At 38.0% G+C, this 12,291-nt stretch overlaps 1 protein-coding gene across 1 annotated transcript in view; it reads left to right on the top strand.

Moving 5' to 3' along the window:
- LOC139737084 (complement C3-like) overlaps positions 1-12,291 on the top strand; it is a 57,430-nt gene that overhangs the window by 27,850 nt on the left and 17,289 nt on the right. Inside the window, exons 12-13 of the mRNA XM_071647761.1 lie at positions 7,709-7,756; positions 8,739-8,890. Coding sequence (XP_071503862.1) covers positions 7,709-7,756; positions 8,739-8,890 — 200 coding nt within the window. The remainder of the gene's footprint in view (positions 1-7,708; positions 7,757-8,738; positions 8,891-12,291) is intronic.

The following is a 12,291-nucleotide window of genomic DNA, read 5'->3' as shown; positions in this document are numbered from 1 at the left end:
AAAAAAAATAAAATAAAATAATAATAAATAAAATAATATAAAATAAAATAAATAATATATAAATAAATAAATAAATAAAAAATGAAAAAAATGAAGATTCTTGCGGGGTAGAGATGCTGCCTGTATGAGTTACAATCCATCATGGAGTTTTCAGGAAAAAGTCCAAAAAAACTGAGAAGACGTAGAACGGAAAAGGCAAGAATGAATGATCGCAATGGTCCACTTGAGTAACATATCTCTCGATTATAGATGGTATAAAAAATTGCACTATAGTCTTATCAAATTTTCCGCAACCCACTAAACGGTGGCTACGTTATAGTAACTGATAAAACTGCGTTCATGTGTAATAATACGCTTTAATTATAATATACTTCACGGATATCACATGCTGAAAATCTAGATGAATCAATAACCTGAAAATACATATACAAGTGTACATGTATTACGGATTAATGAATTAATGAAACTTACATATTCTGTTGAGGAATCACTCTGTCCTTCAGAATTGCATATCAGTTTACGTGATCAGGAGAATGCGCGCAAATTATTGTATCTTGCTTGAATACCTGAAAAGGAAAATCAAGTGTCGTGAGTTCAAGGCCACTGTTCATGCGTGTGTAATAATTTTGCAGAAGAGCTAACTTATGTAAATGTGACTACATAACTCTCTCCATGGCAGCTTAATGTATAGTTCAATTTTTATGCACTGCCTTGCTGCATACAGGGTGAACTTAAGTCTACCACTAACACTACCTGACTACAGAGAATTATCCCAGCATAAAGATAAGCGTGCAATGTTTGCCATTATAAGTTTAGTTAGTACACTATAGTCTATTTGTCCATAAGTTTATCAACAATTATTCATCAACTTCAGTTCCGTTCCTTTTATTCGTTATTAATCAAATGTGGTATGGCACGACGCGATGTATTATCCTTGGGGATGTGTGTTTGTGTGGGGGGGGGGGGGGGGGAGGTGGCGTAAAGGTTATGTTAAGGATACACTTCCTATATAGGAATATCCGATTCCACGTTTTCTTAACTATTTTGTTTTGTTGTTGATCGGTAAATATAAAGAATTACTTGAAATTTGTGATTATGTATGTGTTCACTGTATTGTGAGTATAAATTATGCTTTTATAATTGTGTATGTAGTAAAAACTGTATCATTTATAATGTGTACATGTACATGAATATATGTGAGTTTATGCATGTATGTAGATATTCCTATGTGCACGCCCATGTACCAACAAAAAGAATTTCCTAAATGAACAATAAATGAATCTGAAATCTGAAATCGGAATGCCATGACGTCTTTAGCAAGACATTTTATCGCTAAAGCTGCTCTAATTCCACAGAATGGTTACGAAACAAAACAAAATAGAACAGAAAACAGCACGCATAAAACTAGCCAGTTTTAACAGAACTCTAAAATGAACATTTTAATATTACTGGCTGCAAGCCTACATTATAAGACATGGCTATACAACCAAAAACATAACAGATACAAGAAATTTGATGAAGGGTAATATCGAGAGTAAGGCCTTGGTCGAGAACATTGTGGATATTTCAAATCATGCTTTACGATGATGTTTTAACTCACCATTTTCCACGTGGTAGGAATCTGCGGGGTCTTGATATTATGAAGTGGACAAAATAATTTTGAAGTCAGAGTTGCAGTAAGCCGCTACGAAAAGCCTCAGAAGAGCTGATCTGCTATGGAAATGGAATTTGCGCTAGATGCTCAGCTCAAACACGCATGGACGAGCTGTACAATGAGCCATCTGGGAGTCAACTTATGTGCACATAAGTTTGCACGACTCAACAATTCATTGAATTCATAAATCATGTTCGAGAAAAGAATGAACATGCCCACACCAGGTGACCAAACTACTGGGTCCGTGAATTGACACTCTAGGAAACATCCATGTCATTATTTTGCATCGAATGTATTCTATGGATTGATAGGCGTTAAAAAAATCCACTTTTGATTCTTAATAATTCAGTAACTATATATCAGATAACACTATCATTGATATGGGAGATTGTTGTATAGTGTACAATTTCGTTGGAGGTGGTTTAAAACACAAATCAGTTTCATGAAATCCATGATCAATTTCACAGTTAGGTTACAGATTTTGCTCTATTTCCAACCCTCTGTACAAAATTTTCACTTTGCACAGGGGTCAATGGGTGTGTATGGGAGTATGTGGTTAACACCCTGACATTGGTGTTGAACAATAGCCAGGGTTTTAATGCTTTATTGTTTATTCATGAGAAATTCCACTATCACAGCTAGTCTTTATTCATTCTAAAATGTGGTGTTTGCAAGCACACGGAAACATGTGCTTACATTTTTCATGTGCATGCATTTTACCCTTAGGCTTTACCGTGCATGAATCCATGAAAAAAAGGGGGAAAAAATCAACCCTTACAAATAAATCGTGGAGTTTGCACCCTTATATGTCCGCGAGTTTGCTCTCTAAATGATTTTAGTTTATCATTTCCTTTACGTTCACTTAATAAAATATGCATACATAAAATGTGACAATGGTATGAATAAAATGACAATGTGACAAACAAACAAACAAAGCAAACAAACAGCAAAAGATATCAAGTGAAGGGGTGAGTGAGAAGGCAATTGGCCTTATTTAAAACTAATCCCGGAAAAGTAAATACATTGTATATACAGAGAAAAACATTGGCACACACACACACACACAAACACACACACACACTCACACATACACACACATGCATACACAGACAAAAACATGGACCAGCGCACATTAACAATTCGCAAGATGTCATTTTCACAAACACACCCTATCTTGCTAGTCTCTTATAAATTCGTAAAATGATATTGGTAACTTCCAGAAAACCTTTCAAGTAAAATACGTTTTAAAGCTTCCTTAAAACTTTGTACCGTTTTCTTACATTTCACATCAGAGTGGATGGAATTCCAGATTTGAGGGCCTTGTAAAAATATTGACTTTTTTTTTTCTGTCCCGAGATCGAGTCGCAACGAAAATCTTAAGCGTGTAGTAGGGTTTGATTCCATCATCGCACAGTAAGCATGCAGGGAATGCTGTGACATATTCCATTTCGATTGGTCAATACCAGACGAGCAGTCAAGCATTCTTCGTTAGCTTGTTCGCAGACCCTTTCATCAAAGACTCCGATGAATGATTATGAAATTATGGGAGAACATCAAGTTTATGATGTCTTTAAAAAAACATGTTTATAGTAGCACCACGACGGTATGCAATATTGTATTCAAGTGTCAATCAACACCATATGGGTCTTTCTTTGAGACTTGTTATGGGCTCAATATTGCACCTTAGCAAGAATGAACCACGAACAGGAAGATATGTCTTTGTAATGGTAATTACGTTTCGACATCCTAACAAATAAGAGATAGGTTAGGTGAATGTTAAAGACACGGGGATACACGAATAGAAATTGCTCAAAAAAAAATGAAATAAAATGAACAATTTTCTAATAGGCATGCCTGGGCAGTAATCTGATGTTTCTATTGATAGAGAATTCTATTTGAAGATTCATATCCGTTTGCTTTGTCAGAATCATGAGGAAAAGTGATAAAATAAACCGGCTATCCAGGGTACAGTTTAAACACTTTCACATGAAACAGCTCTGATTAACACTTTTGCACAATAATATTTCTGTTCAGAATTGACTTTTGTTTTATATGTTTTTATCTTAAAGTATAGGATTTCATTTGAAGCAATATATAGCCAAAATTATGTAAACGTCCAAAATGAATCTTCAGATTGCTCAGTGAGACGGCGGCATCGAATCCCGATCAGCGAAGGCACAAATGCACCTGTGGAATTGTTTTGTACAGCAATAGAAATCTGACGACTATTTGAATAATTACATCCAGTTGGAACTTCATCTGTTAAACCTCCTAGGTTATGTGTACAATGTGATTGGTCAATACCAGACAAGCAATCAGGTATTCTACTTTTGTTTTTTTAGTAGACCCCTTTCATCATGGACTCAACTTAATTTGAAAATATACTCTCAATGAATGATTATAGAATATGAAAGAAATTTAAGTTTCCTGATATCAAAAAAATATATGTTCATAATATCAGCACAAGGATGTGTAATATTGCATTTTAGTGCCGAGCAACACCATAGGATGGCCTTTGTTTTGAGACTAGTTTGGGGCGTAATATTGCACCGTCAATGACCGTGGCAAGATCGAACCCAAAATGAACCATATAAGAAGCAAAGTTCCACCATTTTCTCAAATCGTGTGGTTTGCACCCATTTTCGCGACTTCGAACCCTTCTAGCTCCCTTATTGAACCTTTTTTTCTTAGTGTGTACATAAATCCGAGGAAGTGATGTCATTACAGAACCTGTCCATGGCAATGTCCTTCAGTTTCCTAGCAGTAGTGTGTCGCTTAATTGGATCGGGTCTTCTCGTATTCAAGCGACACATAATTGCAGAATGGTCTGATGGTAGGCTCTGCGATGTTGTAACTGACGATACCAGGGAATCGTCGTCCCTAGAAATAATGAGGTTTAAGGTATGGCCTGCCGTGTGCGTCGAGCATGCAATGTGATTCTTTAACTTAGACATTTGGAGGATGTCCAGGAAACTTGACGCATCAGCACTATCCGACTTCTCAATATGTATGTTAAAATCACCGGCAATGATCAGTCTCTGAGGTGATGCGAGAAGTATCTCCAGTAAGGACGAGAACTCTCTGTAGAAGGTGGCACTTAAAAGCTTATTCTTTTTCGAAGCTGGTGGTCGATAAAGTACAATAAGTCGGAAAGTACACGAGTTCGCTGAGGCTAAAGTCAGATCCAGGTATTCAAAGGAGTTGAAGTCCTCGAGAGGATTCCTGGTAACATGGTACCCTTTGAGAAGTAAGACGCCAACCCCACCACCTCTGCCACTATTGACTATCACGAGGAATGTGGTGGAAATCTAGATGAGGTAGTGTCTCTTTGAGAGTAGCAAGAGTATGACTATCCTTCTCATTACCAGTCAACCATGTCTCTGTGAGCACCATTATATCCAGTTTGTTAGTGATAACAAAGTCACAGAGAGCGTTACACGTACCACGGGACTTAATAGATCGGGCATTCCACAGCGCAAACCTCGTCGAAAATTCCGACTGGCTGGAAAAAGTTCCGTTGGTAGGAATGCTCCAGACCTCAGATGCATTACCCTCGATTCGGATATTCGGTTTGTGATACTGTCGCTTTTCCGTTGAGAAATGCGTGCTTCAATATCCCGAGTACCACTGTTGAAACGTCGTTTTCTTCCCCCCCCCCCCGACATCCTCGACGTTTAACAATGTTTAGTTCTTTCAGCAGATTCCATGTCAGACTATCAACTCGGTTTCTCTCAGTGCCTCTAATAGACGATTTAACTTGAAAAAGCTGTCTTTTTGTATAGTGGTGAATAGGTCGATCCATTGTGCCATTCCCAAATTCCGCCCCAGTAGGGTAGAATGGAGTACAGTGGACTTTGGGTGCACTTGACCATACACTGATAACAATGGTAACAAGCAGTAGCAAGTAGCGTCCCAGCGGCATTTTCCAGTCCGTATTAGAGGCGAAACCATCGGGGAAGATCCGGGGAAGAAATACATTACATGTCCGACGATAGACAACTCACTGTACGGCAAAAATGATCACACGAATCCAACCAAGTTTTGCGTCAATAGTATACATGTACAACGATCCAAAATGTTGCATACTACATATGATTCCGTGAACAATAGGTAGTGAAGATCGGAAGCAACAACAAAATAATGAAACCCTGACTTTAAAGACCGGTTTTGAGAGCGATCGAAAAGATCGTGCAGCTAGCGACAGCGCTACATATTTTGGTGTTTTATTGATTAAAATCAATGAATAAAATATTTTCTTGTTCGGAGCGATGTCGCGGACAAATTTCATCGAAAAAACAATGAAAAACATAAAGTAAAAAACAAAGAAATACATAAGAAATTAAAAAAAAACAATACAATACTTAAGAATTTTTTCTGATATCACAATTTTTTTATTACATTTGCTAAGGACACTGAAAAGAATATTTACACAAAAAATGTGCCTGTTTTGAGCTTTATGTAGTGATTTATACAAAATAGTCTGATTTCATGCATCATTATGCATAAATTAGCATAATTAAGCATAAATGATAATTTTTTGAAAAATTAACTTCATGGTATTTTAGATTACATCATAGGCAATGTGTGTGCTAATTTTCCTTACGATCGCGCGGTCGACAGCCGAGATCTGGAGGGGGGTCTGGGAGGGCCCCCCCCCCCCCCCCCCCGGCTCTATCAACTACCTAAATAGCCCGGCCTAAAATGAAATCCCTAGGTATACAGATTTCTTTTCCTCGGAAAAGACATTTTATTAATAGCAATAGCGGCTCGTGTTTTCCCTTTGTATATTGTCCAATGCCTATATCTGCATGTGGTATACAATACGCATAATATCTTTACCCTCTAAAAATTAATTTGGTAAATCAACATTTTAAATGTTGTCACTCCTCAAACCTTTTATAGTTTAATGTTACTAATACTCAAATGTTAATGTTAAATTCTACGTTCAAAATGTTGACCTACCATTTCAGAAATGGTAAATCCAACATTTCGGATGACAGAGTCAACATTTCCCACATGATTGGAGGAGTGACAAAAATTAAAATCATTTTTAGAGTGTATTAGGCCGATATGCCTGTATGAAGGTACGCGTTCATAAAGAGACCGATAATGGCGTAGAAATTTGATTTTGTTGTGGCTTCCGGTTAATTGTCTATAGCTGAGTGTATATAACATAATTATATACATGCGTGTGTGACCCGCCACAACAAGAGGATCCGAAAGTCACTGACGGCTTATCCGATAAAAATCGAGTTTGAAGTCAAGAATATCATTAAAATTGGTCAAAACCATCAGATTGCTGTTTTTGTCTTGATCTTGTAGTCTAATGTATTTTCTACCATCTGTCGAAATTTCGAAAATACTATTGATCCAAAAAAAGGCAAGAAATTAGACTCTTTCTGGGCCTTGATTTTCCCACTTTCAACGAAACGGAAATGTGTCTAAAGATAATAATAATAATATGGTCTTATTTACCCAGGGTAGCCTCTTCAGTGTTGCCACTGTTCTACCAGAGGGCCCTGCTATTATTATTACCCTAGCGTTGCCAGGTACCCATTTATACACCTGGGTCGAGAGGGACATTGTGGGTAAAAACATCTTGTCCAAGGATGTAAGCACTGGGCGGGATTCGAACTCACGGTCCTCCGTATGGGAGTCGGGAGTCTTATCCACTATGCCACAGCGCCCCCACAGCGATTTGGATTTAGCTCCGCAGATAGACTCCTCCCCTAAGAACGAGGGAGCGATCTTACTGGTCAGAGCGTATCATTCTGAACAAGGAAATAATATCAAGTCATTTTCAGAAAATCACCCTCCCCCGACTTTCGGATCCTTTTGTTGTTGCTGTGTCCATATATATATATATATATATATATATATATATATATATATATATACATGTATACATACGTTAATTGTTAATTCTAAGTGTCACACAATCACTATCATTATTTTTTATTATTACTTTGTTTAATTCCATGTATCTTCCTCTTACAAATGTTCGTGGCAAGACGCCATAGAGTAAACCAAAGTTTTTATTTATCATCTTTTTAGGGCCTCAATGCAGACGAGGACTTTCGAGAAAGCGTCGAAATGTTGCAAGTAAGTCCCCCCCCCCCCCCTTCTGCCTCCTCAAGCACCGCCAGAAAGCACCTCTCATTTATGGTTGTTTGTATTAAATGGGCGTATCACAGAGATGGTGTTTGACAGACATTCAGAATGGATTTTACTTCTTCGCTTGGATTAAATGGGAGAAAAAAATATGGTGAGCGCTCCTAACATCAACTCCGAGCGTTTGGAATACATTTTGTATTTAAGGAAGGGGTTAAGATTTCACTGTCATTGACATCTGCGCACAGTGATTAAAATTGATGATGGGGTAAGAGCCCCCTCCTCCCCCCCCCCCACAAGTCTGTTTGTTTGTTTTTTAATCATCATGAGTTTGTTCTTGTGTGTGTGTGTGTGTGTGTGTGTGTTTTAACACATGATCAACCCAGTCAAATGCTTCATTGACGGTCTATCAAAAAATAACCCTATCATTTTTCTCTTGTCTATTGCACTGATCACATTATGAATAAAACCAATCAAAGCATAAGATGTGGATCTCCATGCCCTAAATTCATACTGGTTTTTCTTTATGACACAAAATTTATAAGAAAATTAAAAAACCCCGAATTTTTCAAAGTTTGTGAATTCAGTTTTGTTTGATTTGTCCAAATAATTTCTTTGTGGATTACGGGAGGATGGATTAATGAAAGGATTATTAGCAGAACTGATTTGATGTTGAATTGCATTTAAATGTTGAATTTGAGGAATACAGTTAATCAGTTCATGAGCTAATATGTAAACTCATTCATGCATCCCTGTGTCACTATTTACTGTTTTGGGCAAGCTTCTGACATTTCAGGATTATGTCAATCTTCCACCAATTTAGTTTGCCTGAGTACTGTATATAATGTGAACGCGATGCGGCGCTCTACCTCAGGGAATAATGATCCAATCTTGTCAGGGTCAAACTATCATCGACTGTGGTCGATTTTACACGGTCTTTATTTCTTCCCATCCCATGCATTTTCAATCAAAGCTTGCTTGACGACCAGAATACAAGAGTTATGTTTGTCCACCCGCCCACGCTTGCAAGCCCTACTAACTAGCGAGCAGAACCCTGACTGTACACGATGGACCAGTCTATTGAGAAGGAATTGTGCCACAACAATCACAAGAGATGAGAGAATAGTAAGCATTTCACTTCTTTTTCTTCATGCTTTTCATTTTTACCTCCGCCAAGGGGGGAGGTTAAGTTTTCGTTACCGTTGGTTTGTTAGTTAGTTAGTGAGTTTGTCCGTGTGCAAAATAACTCTGAAAGTAGTTAACGGATTGGGATGAAACTTGCAGGAAAGGTTGAGAATGACACAAGTAACAAACGATTAACTTTTGGTAGTGATCCGAGATTTTTTTTTTTAAATTTATGAAGGAATTTTGATATTTTGGCAGGTAGGGTCAATGAACTTGGGAGTTCAGGCTGCGCGTATTTGAGGTTTGCATGCGCGCATTAAAGTGCGTGCTGTAGTTTCTGCTAGGGCGAGGCGCGCCGTGCAGCTGAGGGTTTATGACGTAACAAAGGCTTCTATATTGAGAAATCGAGCGATTTTCAGCACACAATGCTATAAGTACGTATGGAAGGAAATCACTGATATCTCTAAAGGAAGAACAAGATCAGTGGTGGAAATGAGCTGCATGCTTGGCGGAGGTCTGCGCTCTCAGAGTGCTTCTCTAGTTAGTTCGCTCGTTCGTTCGTTCGTTTGTCCGTGTGCAAAATAACTCAAAAAGTGGTTAACGGATTGGGATGAAACTTGCAGGAAAGGTTGAGAATGACACAAGTAACAAACGATTAACTTTTGGTAGTGATCCGAGAATTTTTGGGAATTTATGAAGGATTTTTGATATTTTGGCAGGTAGGGTCAATGAACTTGGGAATTCAGGCTGCGCGTATTTGAGGTTTGCATGCGCGCACTAAAGTGCGTGCTCTAGTTTCTGCTAGGGCGAGGCGTGCCGTGCAGCTGAGGGTTTATGACGTAACAAAGGTTTCTATATTGGGAAATCGGGCAATTTTTCAGCATGTAGACCTATGGGTGGAAATCACTGATTTCGATGGAAGAGCCCAAAGAGCTTTTCCCCAGTGGTAAAATCTCTTTGGGAAGAGCAAGATCATGGGTGGAAAGTGACTGCTTGGCGGAGGTCTGCGCTCTCAGCGTGCTTTTCTAGTTTGTACATGTATTTAGGCGGAGCCGTCTACATTGCTCCAAACTCCACGCAGTGATTCCTAGAATGTTGAGTTGAGTTGAGTTGGGTTTATTAACAACATACATGTGAATATGATAACATGATAACATGAAATTCCACAGTGTGAGATACAATAACATGAAATTTTTATGAGAATACAATGATTTTGTACAAGGTTCTTACAGCTTTGCAAGCATATATTTTACATACATGTACTTATATCTACCTTACATAAGAATACATGTGTTATAATAGATTTAGTTTCGTTGTGATACATTTATCACTGAAAAGGCAAAGAGAATGAATAAGTATGTAATGTAGACATATATGCATAGACAGAGGTTCTGAAAAAAGAAATCGAAAAAAATAACAGAAAAACAGAAGATAATGTTGTTAAAGGGGGAACCAAAAGTTAGCACAAGTGCTAGTCGAGAATGGTTAGTTATAGCTACATGTATATTTAAGCTGCTTATTGCAAGGTCTACTCTTTTAAAGTAACTGTACTATAGAAGTAAATTAAACTAAACAATGAAATTTCTTTTCATCACTGAACTTCTTTTAACAAGTGATTTTTTTAGGTTTCTTCCAAATGAAGATCGTGTTCTTTCCTCTTGAACATTTTGGGGCAAACTATTCCAAAACTTTGATCCGACAAGATATAGAAAATGTACCATGTGTCGTTTTACATTTCGGGAGTCTAAGCATGGAATGATCGTTGCCTCTAGTCCTGTATGCATGATTCATTGGCTCATAATATTGCGTTACAGAATGTGGTAAATGTAAATGTAAATGTGTAGTCTTAATGCGGCGTTTGCACATTTGCAAGCGGCATTCCCTTGTGCCTGCGCATGCTCAAGAAATATTGATGATTAATCGATTGAAATATGCACTGTATACTGTGCTTAATGCCAGCACCGCTTTAAAGGGAAAACACGTTGTCTACAAGTATACCTTTCATTGCAACGCAAGTAATAAGCCAATGTTGCAAACAACGAAGAGAAACCCGAATTCCAAAGAACTGTGATTCGGTAAGCAGCAGCAATAAGCTACGGGTTATGTCCATACAAGATACGTATGCAAAATATCTCCTTTAACAGATAACAAAGTTTCGACAAAACCGAATGTTTAAGCGTGATCCCGACATCCAGTGACATAATGGGGGGGGGGGGGGGGAGGGTTATTCCAATAACCCAAAACGTCGGTTAGAACATATTAATATCTGGGAAAAATTCACGAAAGCATAAGTTAGCTTTAATATAGTGCTCGATGAAAACAGTGATGTAAATTGACATTTAATGAAAAAATGGACTGCAATATAGAGATAACATATTTAGAGGTCAAATCTTACGAGGGTAACTTTAATCGATTTTTCGAGCTGCGCGTGCGTACATGCACGCACGCATACGTTGCCGTCATTGTTTTTTATGCCTCCGCCACGGAGTGACGCCGGAGGCATTATGTTTTCGGGTTGTCCGTCCGTCCGTCCGTCCGTAATCAATTTTGTGGACAGCGTATCTAAGAAACCGTTAGAGGTATCATAATGAAACTTGGCATGTATATGTATATGTATAAGTGGGGGAAGATGTACCTAACAAATTTTGGGCGCACATTCTCAAGGTTAAAGGTCAAAAGGTCAAGGTCAAATACTCAAAATTTCACTATTTCCCCTATATCTATGCAATGCCTAGAGGTATTTTCTTGAAACTTGGTATATACATGAACTACCAAATAAAGATTCCCCAGAGAGATTTTTGGGTCATGAAGTCAAAGGTTAAGGGTCGAAGGTCAAGTGAAAATGTTAAAATTTCACTTTTTACTCAATATCTCACAAATATTTCAAGGTATCTTCATGGAACTTAGTATATATGCATGTACTGACTGGCAGAAATCATATAGGGAATTCAGGGGTCATGAGTCAAAGGTCAGGGGTCAAAGGTCAAGGTCAACTCATCAAAATGTCATTATTTCCCTCTTATCTATGCAATGTCTGCAGGATCTTTCTTGAAACATAGTGTATGCATGTATTACCCAATACAGCTTCTCTTGGAAGTTTCTTGCCAAAAGGTCAAAGATCAAAAGGTCAAAGGTCAAGTGGAAGTGCCAAATTTCACTTCTCCTTTAAACTTATAAAATGCTCAAAAGTTGGGTACAAATCCTCAAATCTCCAAATACCTGCACTCAATAGACAGTATAGCCATATTCATCCAATTAAACTAAGGCCGCGTTTATAAGATTTTGCGTGCCTAGAATCACTGTTTTGAAACACTGTTTTGAAACACTGTTTCAAATCACAGTTTCGTCAGGAGAGCGTTTATATGATTATTTCTCCGAGCGTGTTGGGGCTCTCGCTCAGA

The sequence above is a fragment of the Diadema antillarum genome, unplaced genomic scaffold (assembly GCF_040938485.1).
Source record: "Diadema antillarum isolate AM-2024a unplaced genomic scaffold, OU_Dant_1.0 seq00000681_RagTag, whole genome shotgun sequence".
NCBI lineage: Eukaryota > Metazoa > Echinodermata > Echinoidea > Diadematoida > Diadematidae > Diadema > Diadema antillarum.
Note: the sequence above shows the minus strand (reverse complement) of the source record. Positions and strands in the feature narration are given on the sequence as shown.